This window comes from Panthera pardus, unplaced genomic scaffold, assembly GCF_024362965.1.
Source record: "Panthera pardus isolate Hobbes unplaced genomic scaffold, ASM2436296v1 HiC_scaffold_8, whole genome shotgun sequence".
NCBI lineage: Eukaryota > Metazoa > Chordata > Mammalia > Carnivora > Felidae > Panthera > Panthera pardus.
The window spans coordinates 95,218,194-95,233,946 of record NW_026527013.1 but is presented as its reverse complement, the minus strand read 5'-3'; the positions used below and the strand labels follow the sequence as shown (position 1 = coordinate 95,233,946).

Sequence of the window (15,753 nt, the reverse complement as noted above, 5' to 3'; positions counted from 1 at the left end):
AAGGGCAGAAGATTACTATTACCTGCCATTTAAATAACTGCTTTTTATTTTTCTAAAAAAGTCTCATCCATACTTGAACTGATTTTTAAAAGAGATTTTGAACATATATTTAAAAGTCACTGTTGCTCTGTAGCAAGGTAAGACTAATGCTAAGATTCTCTTTAAAGTGCCCTACAGGTTGAACGTTCTATATTATATTCTACACCTCCTGCCTCTTGAAAAATCTTTTGGTCTTCAAAATCTGAGTCTTGTGAAAGATACAAACCACAGCAAACCCTACCAAACAAAGTCCAGCTATGACTCTAACAGCTTCCTAGGACTACAAGTTGCTTGGGTTAAGTGATCTTTTGTATGAGAAGACAAACTACTACCCTATCTAGTTTGGGGGAACAGTAGGAAAAAAAGGGTCTTTAACAGAAATAAAAACAAAATGTAAAAGCTGATTTAAAATTAATTTAAAACACATTAAAATGATTGAAACACTTGAATCAGGAGTGAATTGAAGGGAGACAGGGAAAATAGACTTTCCCATAATGAATAGGGAATCAATTTCTATTAAGTATGAATTTTTGTGTTTTTAAGCAGAGAAAAAAAATGGTCATTTTTACAAAGTCTTTTGAATGGAACAAGTTTCTTGGATCATGAATAAAAGCACTGGGTCCTAGTAGGGACAACAGCTGCATTAAATGCTTAAGATACATGCTTCCTTCTCTCATTTCCCCACCCCTAATTTGCATGCCTCACCTCATATAGGTGACCCTTGAACAATGTGGGGGCTAGGGGTACTGACCCCTTGCACAGTTGAAAATCCATGTGTAACTTTTGACTCCTCCAAACTTAACTACTAATAGCTTACTACTGACTGAGAAAGCCTTACAGGTGACATAGAGGCAATTAACACATATTTTTATATGTTGTATTCTTACAATAAAATAATCTAGAGGAAAGAAAATGCTAAGAAAATCGTAAGAATCATATGGAAGAAAAATACATTTACAGCACGGTACATAAATGGAGCTGTGCAGTTCAGCCTTGGGTTGTTTAGGAGTCCACTGTAATTAGGAACACCTTCTCCAGCAGACTCTGTAAGCCTCCCAGGCCTTTGTACCTTGGTGCCTGTTGTACATTTCATCTAATCAATGTGAGTAGGGTATCTTTTTTTGTGGGAGTGAAACTAGGGTGGTAAATCATTTCTGGAGTTGAATTCCTAAGTCTAACCTGGTACCTCATGAACTAAGCTCTGGGATTCAATTATCCTGATGAAGAAGGTCAAGGAGTTTCAAAAAGAGAAAGGGGAGCTCTGGGTCTGTCCAGCACAATGGGGCTGCCAGTAATACACGGTTAGGCTGAGAGTACCTGACTGTACAGTTCCAAGTCGTCTTTGCAGTGCCTCTAGCCGAGTGATATAATCTGTCAAAGCTCTGTCAGGGTCGTAATTCTGAAGCTGAGAACATGCTAAGGAACCAGGATTTAAATCAGCTGGAGGGCCCGGGTACCTAGGAGATTAAAAATATGAACATGAATCCAAATTATCCACAAATAATGCAAGTAACTTAACAACCTGCCACCATCCTGCCCTCAAAAGCTAGATCTTCAACTTGAGTTATGAACATAATAACTGATAACTGGCGAGAACAGTCAGAATTCACATTTGAACATTTCTTTACGTGTCTGCTATTGGTCCATAGGTGGCAAAATATCTGGCTTTGGAGAGAAGTAGTTCTTGGTTTGACTACAGACTTCAGTTTTTTCATGTACAAGGCTAAATATGGATTAGAGATTCTGAAAGTATACAGCCCAGGATCTGGCAAAGAGACTAAGAATCAGATACTTAATATCTGTACATTAGGGTTAAAAATTGAAACTAGGGAGCAGAAATTGTAACTCTACAGTATTTCCAATATGTGGCCATGCTAAAAACAGACATGTTCTGTTAGCTCTCGTCTGCTGATACCATCTGATGTGTTCTTCCATCTTTATAACTATGTTTCTTAAATCATTCTTTTCTTCACTCAGTTGGCTGATAGGTTGTGCCAGCTCAGCATTATGCTCAGTAGTCCTTTCAGTCAATGAATCACAAGAAGTACTTGGGGACACTAAGCTAGGCCTAATCTATATCCTTTAAGGTTCTGAGTTTGTGATGTACAAGACGAAAAAATTTCAATAAACTTGAAGCAGCTACTAAGTCATCAGGAAAGTGTCCAGTAGAATGCCTGTTGCAGAAGCCCTCAATGAGCGCTGTGTATGTACAAATGTATGTTGTGGAGACTTTAGAGTTTTTTTTTCACGATCTGCAGAGACTGTCGATTTAGTTAATACTTTTCCCAATGTGTAACCACAGCATATACTAAATAACACTTGATTAGTTCAGTTTCCAATACCCTTGGAAACCAGGTATAAATTCAAAAACTGGGGGCGCCTGGGTGGCTCAGTCGGTTACGCGTCCGACTTCGACTCAGGTCACGATCTCACGGTTCGTGGGTTCGAGCCCCACATCGGGTTCTGTGCTGACAGCTTGGAGCCTGGACCCTGCTTCTGATTCTGTCTCTCCCTCTCTCTCTGCCCCTCCCCTGCTCATGCTGTCTCTCTCTCTCACAAATAAATAAATGTAAAAAAAAAAAACCACAAAAAAAACAAAACAAAAAACCAAAAACTCTTTTTGTGGGTGATGGGTATTGAGGAGGGCACTTGTTGGGATGAGCACTGGATGTTGTATGTAAGCCAATCTGACAATAAGTTATATTAAACAAACGTTTTTGATTCTGGACCTTAGCTTATGTAAATCATATACAACTGAGACACACCAGCTATTTCAAAGCAAAGGAGTCAAAGCCCTAACAGTGTCCTCCTTTCTCTGTTAAGTGTTAGTATATGTAACGAATCTCGGCAGCTTCGTCACACACTTACCTATTTTGAAAATGTAAAGGAGACCTAGGATAGTCCAGCTCTGATCTTGAGCGATATGCCGTGTGTCTCGGTTCTCCGTATAGCTCCAGCCCCCCAGGAGAATGATAAAATGGGTCAGTCTTTTCAGCACCTAAAGTAATCCAAAATGTTACATACTTTAAGGGGGGGAAAAAAATCAAGCCCTTGGAAAATTTCTACAAAACAGGTAAGGGCTCAAAAGACTACTATACCGTACTATACAACATTACCTATTTATAGTCATTTTTAGTTATTCTTCCCAAAGAAGAGAAAAAACAGTAGAACGAACTATTGCTTTATTTTCCTTCAAGTATTTCTGATAATCTGGAACTATATGTCAAAGAAAATAAACTATTTTTAACTGGAGTATTTTCTTTTTAAAAGACTTCTTAGTAATACCTAGAAGTGAGATGAGGGGTATCTGAGTGTGAGTGGTTTAGAGAAAAAGATGATGTGGATAAAAAATACTACATCACACCATTCTACTGATTTATTAGAAAAAACATGAAATCAAGATTTGCTAACTTAAAACAGAAAGCTCATTATAGTGCAGATTTCAGCTGTTTATGTACAAGGATGCGTATTTCAGACCACTTTGCTTAGGGTACCAAATATTTTTCTCTGCTGCTCAGCTACTGGCAGAATGTGTAAAGGTGGTTTAATACCAATATGTACCTGTATGAATAGTTACGCTCTGTGTCTGAAACTCTGTGTCCTCCCCAGTTTCTAAGCTCATCCTTATGCCTAAAATGTTGAAGTCCTAATGTTTGTTTCCACTTTTAGGTCGAGAGAGAAGGAATTTTAACTGTTACCATTACATACAACCTATCTGTAAACTCAAAACCTGAGTACTGTGAAAATTTCAAACTGTAACTTCTACATGGCTGAATAACAGCAATCCTTTCTTGAATCAGAGCCTTAATGCAACCGTAAGGAGAGTGGGCTCTAGAGCCAGACTGCCAATGTTCAGCGCTGGCTCTGGGGCCAACAATAAATGCTTTATATGCCTCAGTTTTTCTTGTGTAAAGTGAGAATGATAGTAACTGTACTTACCTCACAGGATTGGGAAAATATACAGGATTGGGAAAAAGCAGGGCTAGTGTTCCATAAAAATGAGCTCTTGTTAACTCTTGAAAAATCAGCAAGGTCCCCAGCTCTGTTGCTTATAAGGGGTCTTTGGACAACACAAGTTCCAGAACACATTTTTTGGAAGATATTACATGTACAGTAATTTTAAAAGAATCCTAAACATAAGAAAAGAAATCCTATTCTGACTTCACCTGGATTCAGTCCAAAGCCATCCCTGTTAATATTGATGGAACCAGAACTTGTGACTCGTTGCCAACGTCGAACCAAAAATTTCATTCTAAAAAAGATGCCAAGAAAAAGTTTCACAGCACATCTATAACAGAAGGAGTATAAATATACATTTCCCACAAAATTCAAGTCATACATTTGAATGTGAACACAGAAAAATTTCAACACAATCACATGACTGCCTAATCTAAAATCATGCAAATGTCCCCTAGTCTGGGGCAAAATTAACTAGAACAGGCTTTCCAAGAGGCATCAGAGGTCTCTTCTGTTCTGACTTTATAGAGGTACAAAGGACTCAGATGAAAAGCAAAAGCAGAAAAGAGAAAAGTAGATGGACAAAGGGCAAGAAATAATGAAAGGAGAAAAGACTAGAGAGACTACAAAGCAAATGAGATGGAAAGAAAATAAAAGACCTTTACACTAGCAGGGCGACTGAGCTGGGAAAGCTGGAGAAGCAGTGAGGCCATGTGATCAGGGATGAAAAACAACGAGGCATTAAAAGGAAGGGGTGGTGGTGGTGGCACTGCTGCCAACCAGTGGTAGTGAGCTGCTGCCTGCCCCACCCCTGGCCCAAGGAACTTTCTGGAACACCAATTGTGATTTCTTAATTCCAATCAGTTTTGAAGCCCAGTTTTAGGAGGGTGAAAATACAATGAACATGTAAGAGGACAAGAAAAAGAAGGAGTTAGATGACGTCCTTCAATGGCAACTGGCTTTCATAGAGCCTTCCCAAACGTTCCAGTAAAATTAATACCTAAACTCTCGTGACCTGTCATTTAGTGTCTTCCAAGTTATGAGCACACTGGTCTTCCTCCCTAGGAAGTAAGCTGCCTTAAGGGATTCAGACAAGGATTATGCATTTTTTCTTTATCAGTGCATCTCCTAGCACTTAAGCCTGTACAAGGTGTACAAGATGATGAAAGGAATGAAAGAGGAGGAAGGAGAAACTGGAATCACCTGACAACAATGTGGAGAAGAACAGGCAAGGAGGGCCTCAGGCCATTAACAAGATAAAACGTGAGTTCCTTTTGCAGAGCCAACATGGATGAGAACTGGGAGCCCTGGCTGATTATCCTAGCGCTATCACTCTTGGCTTTGCAAACTCGCTGTGCCTCAGTTTCCTTGCCTGTGAGATGGTATTCTGGACCAGGTGATCTCAGACAGCTTTCAGTTAAAAAATTCTGTCACATTTTTCAAAGAAAGGTAAAGGAAAAAGGACAAAACCCTTTGAAGACATATCAGATGTGACCTGACAGGAAGAACTTTAAAAACTGAAGTGCTTTTGAGACTGCCTGGTTACTACGTATATAAAAGGGAGGGGAAGCATGGAAAAACTGAGGTGTTGGGGTATATCGCACCTGGGTGACAGGACTGCAGGCAGCCAGGTCCTCAAGGGAGTTTGAGTCCTGGCTCCATTTCAACTACAAACAGAATGAGTGCCAGTGTTGCCTGCTTAGAACTCCTAGAAAAGGCATGACAAAAGCACTAGCACAGTCCAATGCCCTAAAGGCTAATCTTGGGTTTGAATGCAGAGTTAGGCCAGGGCTCTGTGTAGCTAAGACCCAAGAGGGCATTATTTTAGCAAGGAAGACAATGAATGCAGGTAGCCTAAGTAAGTTTTCAAAAACATATTTTCCGTCTTATGGTCCCTTTTATTTATACGTCTGAGCTGCTTCATGGGCTTATTCAGGGTTAAAAACCAAACATAACAGAACAAAACAATCCAGACTGGATGTGCCAGCTCTGAGTTACCAGCTGCCTGCACCTGGGAGTTCTTTTCATAGGGTCTCCACAGTACAACATAAAGTATCCCTGCTAAAAGGAAGAAAGAAAGAAGTATGGCAAATGTCTCATACTGTATGAATACAGAGCACAACAGGCAGAGAGAAGAGTAGATTAAAAATCTAAATCCTTTTAGTGTCTATTAAAATGCATTTTCTGTCAAACATTTACCTTGAAATTGCCATGGACACTCTGACAGCTGACCGAAACCTGGTGAATCCCTTTGGACGGTGGGTGATCACCTCTAGGTCTGTGAAGGCTGGCTGCCCCCCCATCCGGGCGAGCAGAGCCAGTGTGGCATCTTCACACTCCTGGAACCCACCCAGTAACAGCAGCAGGTATTTCTTCTGATAAATGAGAGCTTTCCGAAAACTTTCTGCCCTCAGATATTTACCGTAAATTCTCTATGTTTAAAAAAGGGAAGAACACAAAGACATTATTAAGAAGCCATTCAAATTGTTCTCTAGAAAAAGATAACCTAGATTTTATTAAAAAAAAAAAAAAAGTAGTAGAATGGCAGATACCCTACTACTGTTTCCTACTTTATCAGCAAAGTTGAAAGTAAGGATAATCAACCTTAAATTTCACACTTCTGCCTCTTTTTAGTCAGTGGAATGTGAACACAAACCTTATATCTATGTTTTTGGATTTTAGCCCCCATTCATATTTACTGCAAATGTTTTGGTCATTCCCTTATCATCTCAGTTTTTTTTTGTCTACTTGTGTAGCTACTTTTACTAGTATAGTTGCTAAAATATTTAACTTTCAAATGCTAATGGTCTCTGTCCTTTAAGAGGCATAAATTTATGTTCATTCCATAGTTAAAACAAATATTCCAAACATTTTTCTTTCAGATTTTATATTAACATTTTACAAGTAGTTTTCCTACAATACTCATCATAGCCATGACAGAGGTTGTTCAGAGGGGTTATGATCTCACAGAGAATGACGCTCTGACACTGAAGGAAGCAGAGCTTCTGTTGGCAGTGGAAAAGAGAACTTTCTGTTGGTCTGTTAGAGATGACATGGTGGGAAGTGGACCATGAGCTCAGGGTGCTGCCATTGAGACATGCCTCATCACAAAGTTTTTGTGACCAGCAAGACACCTGCATTCATGACACAGACTGAATAGTGAGACCTAAGGACAGCCTGAATGTCACCTAATTTCTTCATTCTGTTCGGTTAAGATTAGTGAAAGATGAAACAAGGCAAAAGCAGAGGACCAGCTCTGGTGTATGTTTAGATGCAAGACATCTCTTACCTTTAGAGTGGCATGCTCAGAATCAGAGCTCAGATTCTGAAGTAAAGCTTCATTTCTTAGTTCAGCCTTCAGTTTGTACACTTCGGCTTCTGCTCTTTTCAAGGATTTTTGCAGAGTCAACTTTTCTCTGTTCCAGACTTCTTTTTCGGAAGCAATGATTGCTTCAATGTTGGCACTACCACTCAACGAAAACCTAGAAGACTACAGAAACCAGAGTATACTTTCATGATTTTTAGGAATAAGTCTCTGAAGAAAAACCTAAATTAAACACATTAAAGGTAACCCTAGGAGATATCAGCTTTCCAATCTCAGATATGGAGGGTTCAAAGCCAATCTCAACTGACATGAAAGAATATACACTAATATCCTTTGCTTAGATTAATTTTAAAACTAAAAATCCCCGTGAAAGCCTAGCCCCAAAGAAAGTGTTTAGATTTTGCAGAGCTTTAAAATAAAAAAGTCTAGAGGGCCGCCTCAGTGGCTTAGTTGGGTAAGGATCCCACTTTTGATGTAGGCTCAGGTCATGATCTCACAGTTTGTGAGTTCGAGTCCTGTGTTGGACTCTACACTAGCATCACGGAGCCTAATTGGGATTCTTTCGCTCTTGCTCCCTCTCTCTGCCCCTCCCCTGCTTGCGCTCTTGTTCTTCCTCACTCTCAAAATAAATAAACATTAAAAAATTGTTTTAAATAAAAAAGTCTAGAGACTTAATAAATGGGGCCATATGGGTTCAAATGTAGAGCCTGGGCCTGAAACAGTACACTGGAGAAGTGGGGAAAAAAATAACCAGGCACGTACATAGAGAAGTGGGTCCCTACAGAAGCTTTGTGGATGTATGATTATGTATTTGACTATACAGCTGTCTCACAAGTCTTTCCTATCTTTATATTATATTCTTATTTTTATATTACAGATGCTAGCAATTTATTTTGTAGTTTTTAAATGGAAAAAATTTCAGTAAATGGCCAGAGTAGTTTATTAGACTGTAATATATAATTTAATGGCATCTTTCACTTGAGTTACACACATAATAACCGATAAATAATTGATGAGAAGTCAGAATTCACATTTGAACATTTCTTTACGTGTGTCCACTGCTGGCCCATAGGTAGCAAAGTATGTGGCTTTGGAGAGAAGCAGTTCCTGGTTTGACTACAGACTTCAGTTTTCACATGTGTAAGGCTGAATGTGGATGAGAGATTCTGAACATATATAACCCAGGATCTGGCACAGAGAGGGTTCCCAATAAATAATATCTATTATCATTATTGTCAACTCTATAATATTTTTCAATGATCTTACTAAGAATCAGATACTTAATATTCGTACCCTGCTAGGGATAAAAATTGAAACTAGAAAGTAGAAACTGTAACTTTGCAACACTCCTAATGTGGCCATGCTAAAAACAGACGTACATAATCTCTGCCAGCTCCTGTCTGTCGATACCATCTGATCTGTTCTTCTAGCTTCATAACTGTGTTTCTTAAATCATTCTTTTCTTCCGTCAGTTGGCTGATATGTCCTGTTAGCTCAGCATTTTGCCTCAGTAATCTTTCAGTCAATGAGCCACAAGAAGTACCTGGGGACACTAAGCTAGGCTAGAAAAATAAAATGATATTAAGGTTGTGTAAGCATAAATATTTATACACAATGCACATAAAAATATGAAGAGGCACTGAGAACAACAGATTTCATGAAGAAGTGGTGTTTGAGTTGAGTCTTATATAACAAGGAAGAATTTAATAGAAGAGAAGATAGGGAAGGGCATATTAAGCGGAAGGAATAGTATGTGTAAAGGCACAAAGGTTTTGTGTGAGAGTGTCTTGCTTTTCGGGAGCTACGATTTGCGTGGTAAGGCTAGAGTGAAGGCTGCCTTTACTTATGGATAATATACCTAAACGTAGTCAATGGAGAGTCATAAACGGTTTTGAGACAAGAGTGTGACACAAAATTTATGTGTTACAAAAATTCCTTTGGTAGCAGCATGCAAAGTACAGTAAATTAAGGAAGACAGATCCTGGTGTCAGGCAGACACATGACGAAGTCATCACAACAGTTCAGGTGAGAAATGCTGAAAGCCTGAAAAAGGTAATGACTAAGGACACATGGAATAGGTATTTAGGTGGTAAAAACACAGGACTTAGTCACTGCTTAGACACACAAGTGAGAGTGAAGGAAGGTGGTCCATGGTGACCTTCAGCTTTCTAAACTGGGTGATATCAGGACCAGAAATGAGGGTTTGGGACAGAAAGAAGAAAGATGATGCTCAATTTGGAATGTGCCTATAAGGTTCCTATGGGATCTCTATGGGGGTACATTTCCCCACGGAAAGAGTTCCAGTAACTAATGGAAAATATAAACCTGGACCACAGGATAAAGGTATAGACTACAATAGAAGATAAGGTTCCTAAGGGCGAGATTTTATAAGATTTGTTTGATGAAGCCCAGAACCCAGGATGGTACCTGGCATATAACAAGTGCCTGACATAAGTATTTGTTCAGTAAATAAGTCTACTGAGAACTCAGGCTGTGGGAATGAATGAGCTTTCACAGAGGAAAAAAAACGAATGAAGATACAGAGAAAGAATTCATGAAGGTGACTGATGAAAAGAAATGGAAGAAATGAGAGAATACTGACACACACAAGAGTTTTTAAGATGGGAGAGGTCAAAAGTGTCAAATGCTACAAAGAAGTCAAAGACAGGGAATGAAAAGATTCAGATTAGTCAACTCTGAAGACACTGAACCCATTCTGTGGGTGGTTATGAGTGGAGAGCTAGAAATAGGACTATTCTTTTAAGAAACTTGGTTATACTACAATAAAATGTCACCATAATTATTCAATAATGATAATGAAAGTTAATTTCCCTTCAAACTTTCAGTATCTTCTATTTGGGAAAGGCAAATATTATTATTAATATTTAAAATAAATAAATAAATATTTTAAATAAACTATTTTAAATATTTAAAATAAACAAAAAGATAAAATTAAAACTCTTTAGAAAATATGGTGCCAGCTTTAAATGGTTCATATAGCTCCATTAAATCTTTGTTCTTGATATCTTTTATAAAGAGTTTTTTAAAGTCTTACCTCTTGCCCTGGCTGGCCAGTTAACTTCTGTAGTTGTAAAATAATTCCATCAATATTTTCCTGAACCCAAATGAAATCTTCATCATCTGCTGTTTCAAACTGTAGTCTTTAAGAGAGAAAAAGTTGAAACATACCTTTCTCAATTAGCAGTACTGAGCACAAACATTATAGATGAGGTGACGCTATGCTTCATCTACCACTTCTCCCTTACATTAAGTATTCTCTTTCTACAGTGTTAAGATATTTGTTTTCAGGTATATGAGTTTTGTTGAAGTGTATCACTTCATTTGAGTGTCTGACTCTTGATTTAGGTTCAGGTCGTGATCTCACAGTTTGCAGGTTTGAGCCCCACGTTGGATTCTATGCTGACATCGTGGAGCCTGCTTGCAACTCTGTCTCCCTCTCTCGCTGCCCCTTGCTGCTCCCTCAAAATAAATAAAAATAAACTTCAAAAAAAATTCTCTCCCTCTGTACCTCTCCCCTGCTTGTTTTCTCTTAAAAAAAAAAAAAAAAAATACTATCATCTCCTAATGTAAGTATGCATTAACTAAAATTTCAATTCCTGGAGCGCCTGTGTGGCTCAATCTGTTAAGCACTGACTCTTGATTTTGGCTCAGGTCATGATCTCACAGTTCATGGGTCTGAGCCCCATGTTGGGCACTACACTAATAGTGCAGAGCCTGCTTGGGATCTCTCTCCCTGTCTCTCTGCCCCTCCCACACTCATGCTCTTTCTCTCTCAAAAATAAATAAACTTAAAAAAAATTTCAATTCCCCACCCTTGGCTAGCTTTTAGTGAGGGACAGATTCTATCCAGTTTGTCTAAGAATGTCATTTCCAAAAGTCAGAAGAAAAAAAAAATCTAACCTATTGGAGGCTTTCTGGACCAGATGATGCAGCTTTGAAGCCACACGTTGAAGCTTTTGTCTGATCATTTCTAATTCATGATTACAGCCAGCTCCTCCTTCATTCATTTCAATCAGTTTAGGATAGCCTGATTCCTTCGTCTCTCCTTCTATTTTCTGTTGAAGAACCCAATTTCTAGTTCGATCACTGGTTAAACTCCACGTGGTTGGCTAGCAATTTTCAACAGAAAAAGAAAAAGCAGTAATTATAAATGAACAATGAATCATATTCTTTCTTAAGGGAACACAATTATGGTTCATACTCCAAATAAACTTCTATGGATTTCCTTTACATATGATTTGTTCATAACTATTTAAATAATTCAGTACAATATCGAGACACCTGAGTGGCTGAGTTGATTGAGTGTCCAGCTTTGGCTCAGGTTATGATCTCATGGTTTGCCAGTTTGAGCCTGGCACTGGGCTCTCCACTCTCGGCGCAAAGCCTGGTTCATCCTCTTTCCCCCTCTCTCCCCGGCCCTCCCCTGCTCTCCCCTGCTCTCGCTCTCTCTCTCAAAAATAAACATTTAAAAGTAAATGAATGAATGAATAAATTAGTCGAGTATCAAAATTACACGTTCAAAGGGCTGTAGTGTTCTTTTAAGAACTACTTTAAAAGAGCATCAACTTACCTCATTGAGATTCTGATAGAGAATTCTTCTACTTTCTCGTTTCTCTTCTCGTTCTAGTTCTTGCTTCTGGAATTCCTGCATAATGCCCTGCAGTCGCTTTCCTTCAAGGTCTAACTTATAAACTTGTTGCCTTTTCTCTTCCAGCTGGCGCTGAAGATCTTCCACTTTGGACTGGAGCTCATGCATCTTCTTCTGCCCCTCAGTGTTGGCCTCTTGTTCTGTCTGCAACGTCTTCCTGTGAACCTGCCTATCCTTTTCCATTTGCTGTCTTGTTTGCAGAGAATCCAGTTTATATTTCTCGGTCTCATTTAACAATTCTACAATGCGACTGTGTTTCTCCTCCAGCTGTTTCTGTAGCTCTCTAAGGAGGTCCTCAGAGGGCAGCGAGGGCCCAGGCTGCCCACCATCGCCCCCGCTCTGCAGCTGAGCATGCAATTCCCGCTCCCTGTCCAGGGTGTTGCTCATTTCCCGTATTCGAACCTTCTCGGATTCAAGAAGTACTTGCAGCTCTAAGTTTCGACCTCGTTCTTCTGATAACTGGGCATCATGTAGCACTCTTTGTGATTCTATTTTCTCCTGTGATTCGTTTAGTAGTTGTTTCTGTTGTTCCAACAGTAGATTTAGCTGAATATTCCTTTGTTTCTGACCCTCAAGTGAAAATTTCAAATCCTTGTAGAACAAAGTTGAATAAAGAATGTTAATATTTTTTAAAAAATCCTTTATAAGTATACCATTGTGCCTTTATTAGTACTAAGTTGGTAGTATTTGGGAACAGAACTGATTACCCAGTTTATTAACTCAAATTTTCAGTGGTTAGAGCATAATTATTTGGGACAGCCAAATGATTTTCATCAAAGAACATAAACAAAAGATAAGCTAAATAATACTTTTTCCTCCAAACATTAATCATATCTAGTTAAGGAATATGAAGTAGAGTACATTTCTTCTAGAAATAATGACCTTTAAAAATACAAATATTTTCAATATAACATGACACAAGTTCCTGAAAAACCTCATGTTGTCCAATGTCACATACTAAAAATAATGGGGTTTGTGGGGAAAGCAGGGTTATAGACAAACTACTCAAAACTTACACAAATTTGTAAGGATAAAAACACAGTAGGGGCACCTGGGTGGCTCGGTCGGTTGGGCCTCTGAGTCTTGATTTCGACTCAGGTCATGATCTCATGTTTTGTGGGATTGAGCCCCATGTCAGGCTCTGCGATGACAGTGCAGAGCCTGCTTGGGATTCCCTCTCTCCCTCTCTCTCTGCCCCCCACCCCCTGCTTGTGCTCACTCACGCAATCCTCTCTAAATAAACAAACAAATAAACAAGAAAAAAAATTTTAAAATAGTAATCTGTACCCAAGGGGATATCATGTCCTTGCCAGGTGGAGACCTCACTATGCGTGGAGGCCACCAAGATGGACAATCAAAAAAACCCCAACAAAAGAAAACAGAAAGTAATAGAGCAGAAATGCCAGCTACACAGTTTTTAAGCATACAGCTGGTGAGTACTACGCATAGATGGAAGATCTCTGAGCCAGCGGGGCTACCATAAGTGGGCACTGTGTGTAGCAACATGACCTTCTCTGAGCTGCCAGCAGTGAAGGGCTGGAAGAGAGATCAGTGTGAAGGGACTCATTTTAAATTTTTAAACAATATGGCAGTGAGGGGTTCTGCTTCCAGAGAAGTGTCACTGTTCCCCTTCCCTAGACAAAACAGGAACCAAAATTATTCTGCATTAACCCGAATGGTTGCCCTATTTATCAACTGCATATGCGCTAATTCAAATTTCCAAAAACACACCCTGTAGCAGAAGTGTCTGTAATGCACCCTTGGACATAGCAAAACAAAAATGTACCACACCATTAGCATTTCCTGATGGTACAGTTTAACACAAATAACATTGTAATAGTATTCCACATATAGCAAAAAACTTATCGTGCCTCATGAAGAGTATAAGGTTGACAGTTTAAAGAGACAGTCTCCAGACTCTCTCTCTCTCTCTCTCTCTCTCTCTCTCTCTCCTGTTGTTTTGGATTTTCCACAGACATTTAAAGACAAAGATAACAATACCTCAAGTTCTTCTTTATCCCGCTCTTCATTGCGTCCTAGTTTGGCTTTCTCTTTCTCCAAAGCCCACTGGAGCTCTCTGGATTTTTTCTGTTCACTTGCTAATGTGTCATTAAGCAAATGTACTTCATCTGTTTTATCTTTAACTTCCAACCTAAATCAGACAAATGAACTTTCATAAAATTACTTCAACCAAGTTTGTATTGAGAAAAAAAGAGAGCTTCCACTGATGAGCAGAGGCATATTATAAACCAACTAATAGGAAAATATAAGCCACATAATAAAGATTTTTGAGTGTGGTTTATTTCACATTAACTGTTTCTAGTAATGTAGCTATGAACTATTATTTACCACTGTAAACATTTTTACAAAATAACATTAATAAAAATTTTCTTTTGTCTTTTACTGAACACGAGAATCACCAATGTTCAAAATAAAAAATGTCCTTGTAATGTGTCCTTGGCAAGCAGAACATCTCAGTATTTACACCAACAATTTATCCTTTTCACAAGCATTATATTTTAAAACATTTTGCATATTTTGGCTAAATGAACCACAAATTCTATTGAGATAATAAACACCATTTCAAATTACTTGGTGGTAATGTATATCTCATACAACAAGTCTCAAAGAGACGGAACCCACAGCAGCGAATATGCCAAAACCTAACCATGAATTTATCATTTAGAAAAATTTGGAGTTTTTCCTTCCCACTGTAGTTTTTCCTACAAATAACAAAATTTCATGTTATTTACACATTATGTATAATGTTACGCTTTTATAAGATCTGCACAATGTCTCTGACAAAATTACTCCAATTCCTTCACCGATACAGGTTTATTAATAAGGAAGTTTGACACACCTGAAAGCCTCTAACTCCTTTAGGTGCTTATGTTGTGCCTTGAGCGTTGTTTCTAGTTCCAACTTAGTTTGTGCAAGTTCACTCTTCAGTTCGGCCACCACCATCTTCTCCGAACTCAGCTGTTCCTGCAGGTCTGTTGCTCTGTCCTTCATACTGCTGAGCTCCACTTGCATCTCTAGCATTTGGGACTGCTTCTGCTGCATATTATACTCCAAGAGTTCTAAATGCAAGATTATTAATACTTACATTACGATCTCCCAACCTATATCTGGTTTATAAATACTTTGTTGAGAGAACGGATTTTTAACTTAGGAGATTACCACAAAGCAAATGTGAAAAGATTACAGTCCCAAAGTTGGCAATTTATAGAAACACATATGAATACTGTCCTCACAGTGCTAATAATGGTTAAGGTTTCAGAACTATAAATATATAGGACTACTTTGGAAAATACTTAGGCGTTACCAAATAAATGTGAAATTATGTATTCTATCACTCAGCAATTCCATCCCTGGGGTATATATACCAAGAAAACTTATGTATGTATGCATCAGAAACATAGTATTACCAACAATGTGCAGAACAGCACTGGTTGTAATTATCTAAAAAAAATAGAAACGATCCAAATGTTCAACCACAGAATGGATATATACATTGTGAGAATTCTATACAGTAACAAAAATAAATGAATTGGAGATGAATGCAGATGTTCAGAAAAATATTAGAGAGAGGTAAAGGAAGTAAGGCACAAATATATATAGAATAATAAAGTTCAAAAGCAGGAAAACTTTAAACTTACATGGCTTAGGAATATACAAATAGGTAGTAAAACTAAGGAAAAATCAGGATAATGGTTACGTCTAGGTTACCACAGAGGTGTGTGTGTTTGGGAAAGAGCTTCAG

General features: G+C 38.5%; 1 protein-coding gene across 7 annotated transcripts in view; it reads right to left on the bottom strand.

Annotated features, from left to right (window-relative positions):
* The window catches only part of AKAP9 (A-kinase anchoring protein 9), a 152,645-nt gene that overhangs the window by 3,377 nt on the left and 133,515 nt on the right, over positions 1-15,753 (bottom strand). For all 7 annotated transcript variants that reach the window (XM_019443282.2, XM_019443283.2, XM_019443285.2 and 4 more), the window contains 11 exons: positions 14,851-15,070; positions 13,992-14,142; positions 11,913-12,581; positions 11,243-11,451; positions 10,377-10,482; positions 8,701-8,883; positions 7,286-7,486; positions 6,196-6,428; positions 4,206-4,291; positions 2,908-3,037; positions 1,357-1,496 (listed from right to left, as the gene is read on the bottom strand). In XM_019443282.2, coding sequence (XP_019298827.2) covers positions 1,357-1,496; positions 2,908-3,037; positions 4,206-4,291; positions 6,196-6,428; positions 7,286-7,486; positions 8,701-8,883; positions 10,377-10,482; positions 11,243-11,451; positions 11,913-12,581; positions 13,992-14,142; positions 14,851-15,070 — 2,328 coding nt within the window. The remainder of the gene's footprint in view (positions 1-1,356; positions 1,497-2,907; positions 3,038-4,205; positions 4,292-6,195; positions 6,429-7,285; positions 7,487-8,700; positions 8,884-10,376; positions 10,483-11,242; positions 11,452-11,912; positions 12,582-13,991; positions 14,143-14,850; positions 15,071-15,753) is intronic.